Source organism: Rhincodon typus, chromosome 4 (assembly GCF_021869965.1).
Source record: "Rhincodon typus isolate 14 chromosome 4, sRhiTyp1.1, whole genome shotgun sequence".
NCBI lineage: Eukaryota > Metazoa > Chordata > Chondrichthyes > Orectolobiformes > Rhincodontidae > Rhincodon > Rhincodon typus.
Genome location: NC_063335.1, coordinates 113,484,971 through 113,493,170, shown reverse-complemented (window position 1 = coordinate 113,493,170; position 8,200 = coordinate 113,484,971). Strand labels below are relative to the sequence as shown.

Genomic DNA, 8,200 nt, shown 5'->3' with positions numbered 1-8,200 from the left:
TATTGTTCATGAGCTTGTTCTGGCCCAGACCAGATCAGACCCCCTCAAAATACATTAAGACAGCAGATCGTAACTTTTTCTTATTTTTAAGGTAAATGTCAGCTGCTGTGTTCCAGATGCAATTTGATTGGTTAAACTACTCGATGTTAAGCCTAAAACATTTATCCAAACTTTAGTTAAAATACATCAAAAGAGGGAAGCAGTTAGAAAATCTTAACCCCATTGGAAAACTTAACAGAATAATAGATACAGTAACTATTACTAACTAACCGTTCCAATATAGTAACATCCTCTTAACACACCCTTGGCAAAAGGCAAATTCAGAAAACAGATTGTCTCACATGCAGTTCTCCAATCGAGGAGGAAAGAACATCAAAAGACAATTCTGAGAGAGAGAGAGAGAGAGAGAGAGAGAGGGAGGGGGAGAGAGAGAGGGAGAGGGGCAGTGTAGCAGCTGGAAGAGCTTCACTGCCTTACAACCCTCCCAGGCCCCAGCAACAACTGCTGAAAGCTAATTAAATACATCCTGGACCTGTGGGAGCCTGACCACATCCACTCAGGATGCTTCTACTGTTCCAGCTTTTAATAAAAGACACCCAAGGCTTCACAAGTTGTTTATCTTCTTATTGACTGCTCGGCGCCTGTTTCCCCAATCTCTCTCTAAAAGCAACCAGGGCAAAACACACCTCTTAAAACCACAGTATTGTCACAATCCTCAGCCCCTGTTCTCTTCGTCCTACTGCAACCAGCCTGTTGGTCAGCCAGCTCCCCTCGCTGGCCTCCATGTGAACCGACATTGGAAACAACTTCTCTCCTTTATTCCTGTCCCCTCCACCCTCTCCTTTCAATCCGCTAACATCGCAGCTCCTCAACAACATTGACTCTTCACCCACTGGCCTGGAAAACTCACTTTCCATTTCCAATCACCCTTTCCTTTCCAAACTCCTGGAGTCTGGTGGTGCATCCCAGATTGATTATTTCCTGTGGCTCAGCGACATACCCATTCCCACAGGGAATATTTTGTCCGGATCAGATTTCTTGACCATTCACAAGTCACAGAAAACCGCTGGAATTTTTAAATTATTTATAACTGGGATGTGAAAATAGTTGCCCCATAGCAGGTATTGGTGACCTCCTTTCAAGGGAGTCTCTCCTTCAGTCATTTCCAAGGGTGGTTGCTATGGGCCTGGAGTCACGTGTAGTCCAGCCTGGGTAAGGAGGTCAGATTTCACATTGTGAACCAGGCAATAGAGTTTTACAGCAATTGATGATGAGTTTTGCTTTTATGTTCACGGAACATTATGATACACCTATGGAGCACATGGTATTTGAACACAGGCCTTCTATCCCAGAGACAGGGACACTACCACAGTACCACAAATGCCTCATAAAGAGACTGCCTTTATAAATGCTGTGATAGGAATTTAATCCATGTGCCCCAGTAGGTTAGTTTGAGTCACAGGATCGAATGTCATTGACCCTCTAAATGCAATGACGGAGTTGTCTAATCAAAGACCACTTACTGATGTCCACGTGACTGCCTGAGCCTGGCAGCTCCTGGCACTGTTTCCCTCCATTTGTTGGACCAATACACTCACGGTGGCGAATCACAACGCCCTCACACTGGTGGCTACAGTTTGACCAGGACGTCCAGTCTGTCCACTGCCCATCAACTGCAGCAAGATGAAAAGGTGAGAGAGGCAGAGGAACAAACAGAGGAACATGCCCTGACCAGAGCTGGACGTTGAAGTGGGGGCTGTATGGACACATGGGGCTATATGGAAAAGGCAGGAGGCCAGCACTAGGGAACAGAGTCAGTGCAGACTTGATGGGCCAAAAGGCCACCTTCCTACCATAGTGCTTTAATGAAGTCTTTGAAGGTGTTTGGACAAGGAGGTTATAACAAAAAATACCCAAGGATCCCAGGCTTTACAAGGAGTGAGTAGAGCAGGAAAACAAGTAAATACTAATGAGCAGCGTTTTTTTAAAATTCACTTGTGGGATGTGGGCATCGCTGGCTGGGGTAGCATTCATTAGCCATCCCTAGTTGCCCCTTGAGAAGGTGCGGGTGAGCTGCCTTCTTGAATTGTTGCAGTCCTCCTGCTATGGGTTTACGCACAATGTCCCTTAGGGAGGGAATTCCAGGATTTTGACCCAGTGACAGTGAAGGAACGGCAATACATTTCCAAGTCAGGATGGTGAGTGGCTTGGAGGGGAACTTGCAGGGGGTGGTGTTCCCATGTATCTGCTGCCCTTGTCCTTCTGGATGGAAGTGTTCGTGGATTTGGAAGGTGCTGTGTGAGGATCTTTGGTGAATTTCTGCAGTACATCTTGTAGATAGTACACACTGCTGCTACTGAGTGTCGGTGGTGGAGGGAGTGGATGTTTGTGGAGCCTAGCCCCACCCCCACCTGATGCTCACTATGTCCCCTCCGCAGTGAACTCACCCACCCCAAGTCCCATCCTCACCCCCCAGTACTCGGGCTCCATGACTCCTTTCCCCCAACCCCATTCATCCATCCACACCCACCCTCCCCAAAACAGCCCCCATTCTCACCAACGCCATCCCAGTTGGACTGGGGTCTGGGTTCACCTGGGCAGGCCTGGTTGAAGCACTGTTGAGTCTGTGCCCTGTGCCCTCTGCACTCCTGCAGTAGGTCTGTAGATGGTGTCTCACACACTCGCTCTCGAGTCTGCACTCCAGCTGCACAACTTTGGCTGCATTCATTCCACAATCCCCATGGAGACCACGTCCCACAATTCAACTCATCCGAGGGAATCCCATCTGATTTCTCCGAGCTGTCTCTGCAGTCATCGATTCCATCACAAACCTAGACCAAAAACAGTCAGGTTATCATCTTTATCACACACCACCAACTCAATCAAAATCCTCCTGTCCCCTACACAGACACACAGTGCACCAATGAACTCCACACCATTCACTCATCTCCTATCACCCCAAAGGGCACAGTACCCTGGGGTTTACTGAATCCAGGTCTCAGGCCCATATGAAACAAGATATGGGGAGGTAATGGCCTAGTGGTATTATCACCACACTATTAATTCATTTACCTAGATAATGTTCTGGGGACCTGGATTCAAATCCTGCCACGGCAGGGATAAAAATCTGGAATTAAGAGTCTAATGATGACCATGAATCCACTGCCCTCTGAGTTGAGAGTCCTTACCCTCAATGCTGTAACCAAGCAAAGCCAGCCTGTGTGGTTTAAAATTCAAATGGTTCTGAGGAAGGTTCACTGGACCTGAAACTTTAACTGTGATTTCTCTGCACAGATGCTGCCAGACCTGCTGAGCTTTTCCAGCAATTTCTGTTTTTGTTCCTGATTCACAGCATCGGCAGTTTTTTTCGGTTTTTATTAATTAATTGCTGTTTGCTCAGATAGAAGTTGAACTGTTGATGAAAAAAGGCACATTGTGTTGAAGCTTTTCATCTTGCTTTCATCTGGACACTTCACAAGAATACCAATTCAACATTTATCCTGAATGAGAGGGCAGGACTGATTGGTTAATAAGTGAACTCTCATTCACCGAAACATAGAAAAGAGGAGGAAGAGGCCATTCAGCCCTTCCAGTCTGCTCTGCCATTCATTTTGGTCATAGTTGATTATCCATCTCAGTGCCCTGTTTCCTTTGAGATCAGAGTGTGGACTACTCATAGTATTTCCTGCCAGGTGTCTCACTAGTTCCTGACATTATTGACCAGCACGTACCTGTATGAAGGTAATACACCTCCCATTGGAGCAGGAATATTCACTGCAGCTGATCTTTGTCCCATTTCTCTGTGGGGCTGGTGCTGTTGGGATGTCCCGTTCTAGTAAATCAAATATGTTCATGTTAAACCCAGATCAAAAATGCTCACCCATCACTGACCAGTCCCAACCCAACAAATCATAGCAGTGTGTCCACTACTCGGCCATTTCTAGTCATGACACGAACTGGTTGACCCTCCCACCCTCCATTCAGCCCCCTCACTTCTTACCACAGTTCAGTTCATCTTCACCCTGTTCGCAGTCCATGACTCCATTACACACCCGTGTGCTGTTAATACAGACTTGACTGTTACAGAGGAAGCTCCCAGGACAGGGGGGGATCCTGGTAGAGCCTGGAGATGGAACACAATCATTTCTAAACATAGGATCCAGAGTGACAGCAAATAGCTATTCTGCCATTTGAGCTGCTTCTAGCATTGTTAGATCTAACATGTATTTAACTCGGTCCTTGCTACACAGCCTTTCCCATCCTAACCCAACTACAAGCTGCTGACCAGGTATTCATTTGTAACTGAATGACCTTGAGGCTCAGCAGCTTTCTGGTGCCCAGTGAGTTCCACATTTCCATTTAAAGAGATAAACCAGACTCGAAATATTAGCTTTTACTCTCTCCGCAGACACTGCTAGAACTGCTGAGTTTCTCCTGGTAATGTCTGTGTCTGTTTCAGATTTCCACTGCCCATTTTTGTGAGGTGTTCCCTGGCAGCACCCCCTGACCGGCCTGGCCCCAAGTTTAAGGTCATCCCAAATAACATGGGCAGTAGTTCCTCTCCATCAGCTCCATTGAATCCTTTACCCATCTTACACAGCAGATTTAGTGGTTTTAAACTAGTTACACATTTTTAAGAGAATTTAAGCCAATCTTCACAACTTGTCCTCAGAATGTAGCCTTTTCAACAAGCACTGAGTGATGGGGTCATACAGCACAGAAACAGACCCTTCGGCCCACTTGTCCATGCTGACCAGATATCCTATATAAATCTCGTCCCATGTGCCAGCATTTGGCCCATATCCCTCTAAACCCTTCCTATTCATGTACACATCCAGATGTCTTTTAAATGTTGTAATTGTACCAGCCTCCTCTGGCAGCTCATTCCATACACACACCACCCTCTGCATGAAAACGTTGCCCCTTAGGCCCCTTTTAAGTCTTCCCCTCTCACCTTAAACCTATGCCCCTCTAATTTTTGATTTCCCCACCCTGGGGAAAAGACCTTGTCCATTCACCCTATCCATGCCCCCTCATGATTTTATAAACCTCTATAAGGTCACCCCTCAGCCTCTGAGGCTCCAGGGAAAATAGCCCCAGCCTATCCAAAGCTCCTTATAACTCAAACCCTTCAGTCTCAGTAACATCTGGGTAAATTTTCTTTTTGCATCCTTTATGTTCGTTCATACATACAACTTTGAGAGGACAAGAGGGTGTAGATGTGATTTATAACAGCAAACTGAGTTCAGCTTTGTTCAGAGACTGAGGGAGCTGGGATTGCTCTTGTTAGAGCAGAGAAGGTTAAGGATGAAATTTAATCATGGCATTTGGCATCATGAGCAGTTTGTCATAGTGAGTAAGGAGAAACTGTTTCCTGTCACAGGAAAGTCTGTGACCACAGGGACACAGAGAAGGCTATTTTAACTCCCTCTCTCACTCCAACTCTTTACCACATAACCCCTCCAGCCACAGCCATTCCTTACCCTCACCCTCACCCTCACCCCCCTTACCCAGTGCCCACAGTCACTCACCACAGTGGTCAACAGTCTCATCAGAGTGGTCCTGACAGTGAGGATTCCCATCACATAACTGCCAGAGTGGGATACACTGGGAGCTGTCCCCACATTGGAACTCTCCAGTTAGACATGTCCTGTTACAATTCTTCTCATCGCTACCATCTGGGCAATCAAGTTCATTATCACACAGCCAGCCTCGTGGTCTACACTCACCGCTGTCACACCGGAACTCAGAATGGCGGCACCGCAAAGCAGCTGGAATAAAACCAAGCAGTCATCAGGCCAGACAGAAAACATAGAAACCAAGGACAGGAGGAGGCCATTCAGCCCCTCCCGCCTGCTTTACCATTCAGTGTGAAGATGCTGATCTGCGATCTCAATGCCATACACCCAAGTCCTCTCAGAATCATTATGGTCCAGGAGGCCATTCAGCCTACTGTGCCAGCACCGACGCTTCAAATGAACCATACTCCTCAATCCATGTAATATCTAAGATGTTAGCTGTCTCTTTCTTCAATATATTCAGTAACCTGGCCTCCACAGCCCACTATGAGGGAGAATTCCACAGATTCACTACCTCATCTCAGTCCTACATGGTCTACTTGTATCCTGAGATTGTGTTCCCGAGTTCCAAAGTGAGGCGATGGTCTGCTGGTATTATCATTAGGCAATTATTCCAGAAACCTGGGTTCAAATCCCATCGTGTTGGATGGTAGAATTTGAATTCAATCAAAACTGACTGGGATTAAGAATCTAACAGTAACCATGAACCCACTGTCAATTGTTGTAAAAGCCCACAACTGGGTCACTAATAGGGAAGGCCATTCTGCCATTTGAGCTGGTTCTAGCATTCAGTTAAATCTGACCTGTACCTAACTCCATCTAAACAAAAAACAAACTGCAGATGATAGAAATCAGAAGCAGAAATTGCTAGAAAACACTTAGCAGGTCTAGCAGCATCTGTGAAGAAAAATCAGAGCTTATGTTTTGGGTTCAATGACCTTTCTTCAGAACTCCACGTATCTGTTTTTGCTACACAACCTTTACATTCAAACAAGGAAACATGGGAAATCTGCCATCCTCACCCAGTCTGGCCTACATGTAATTCCAGACCCACAGCAACGGAGTTGACTCTCAACTGCCCTCAGGGCAATTAGGGATGGACAATAATTGCTGGCCTAACCAGGAATACCTACACCCCATTAGTAAATAAATTGAAATATAATTGACCCAGTGACAGTTAAGGAACAATAATACATAGCAATACATTTCCAAATCTGGAATTAAGAACCTAATGATGACCATGAATCCATTGTTGATTGTCGGTAAAAACCTATCTGGTTCACTAATGTCCTTTAGGGAGGGAAACTGCCATCTTTACATGGTCTGGCCTACACGTGACTCCATACCCACAACAATGTGGTTGACTCTTAACTGTCCCCTGGGCAATTAAGGATGGGCAATAAATGCTGCCTGGTCAGCGATACCTTCATTCCTTGTCCTTCTGGATGGAAATGGTCATCGGTTTGGAAGGTGCTAAATGAAATAACTCCACAGAGGCTGGTATCCCATCACCAAGTCCCCCTTTAGTTACACAGGGAGAGTCCTTGACACTGATCCAGCTCCCTCAGAGCCAGGTCTCAGAGTGAACAGAACCTCTGACCCTCCTGTTTCTATCTGTCAGCCAGGGCTCCCTGATTGGAATGCTAATATGGCCAAATCAGGAATCTCTTATCCAATGAAGTCCGTCTGGATGACCTCATTATAATTACTACACTGGGGATCTTTATGGTGAATATCTGCCGTGCATCTTGTAGATAGGACTCACTGCTGCCCCTGGTGGAGGGAGTGGAGGTTTAAATATTTTCTGATAATGAGCTTCTTCAGAATGACCCACTGTTTGGACATTGTGTTCCTACCTGGTGCTGAAGAGATGCTTTGAGCAGACAGTGGGCTTGGGCTGGTGATAGAAGCAGCTTCCACAGTGGAACCTGGACATCTGTCTGGAGTCTCATCTTCACCCTGTTCACAGTTACTCTCTCCATTACACATGTCCCGCCTGGGAATGCACGATCCGTTTCTACAGGGGAACTGTCCTGGGCCACAGATCACTGGAACTGAAAATAGTTACACTGCTTCATTACACGTGACAGGGTGTCAAACCCAGCATCCCATCAGTCAATACTCTCACCGGTCCTCATGGCACCTTTGTGCCTCAGACAGTGATGTTTTGTGATGTGGTGGGGATAACTATTGTGACTCTGAAGCTTCTCTCTCGCTCAGCACAGTGAGCAAGGAAGGTGCAGGGTACGTCGGACTCTTTCTCTGGATCGCCAGCCTCAACTGGCTGACCTTTCAGTAACCCTCACCCTAACCCTAACCTTAACCCTGACTCTAACCCTCACCCTAGCCCTAACCTTAACCCTGACTCTAACCCTCACCCTAACCCTAACCTTAACCCTGATTCTAACCCTCACCCTAACCCTAACCTTAACCCTGACACTAACCCTAACCCTAACCCTAACCCGAACCTTAACCCTGACTCTAACCCTCACCCTAGCCCTAACCTTAACCCTGACTCTAACCCTCACCCTAACCCTAACCTTAACCCTGACTCTAACCCTCACCCTAACCCTAACCCTAACCCTAACCCTAACCCTAACCCTAACCCTACCCCTAACCCT

The 8,200-nt window shown here is 46.6% G+C and overlaps 1 protein-coding gene across 1 annotated transcript in view; it reads right to left on the bottom strand.

Moving 5' to 3' along the window:
* The window catches only part of LOC109923120 (SCO-spondin-like), a 154,888-nt gene that overhangs the window by 140,875 nt on the left and 5,813 nt on the right, over window positions 1-8,200 (bottom strand). Inside the window, exons 3-8 of the mRNA XM_048596202.1 lie at window positions 7,436-7,627; window positions 5,532-5,771; window positions 4,001-4,123; window positions 3,732-3,832; window positions 2,558-2,831; window positions 1,524-1,673 (exon numbers count right to left, since the gene is read on the bottom strand). Of these exons, the coding sequence (XP_048452159.1) occupies window positions 1,524-1,673; window positions 2,558-2,831; window positions 3,732-3,832; window positions 4,001-4,123; window positions 5,532-5,771; window positions 7,436-7,627 (1,080 nt within the window). The remainder of the gene's footprint in view (window positions 1-1,523; window positions 1,674-2,557; window positions 2,832-3,731; window positions 3,833-4,000; window positions 4,124-5,531; window positions 5,772-7,435; window positions 7,628-8,200) is intronic.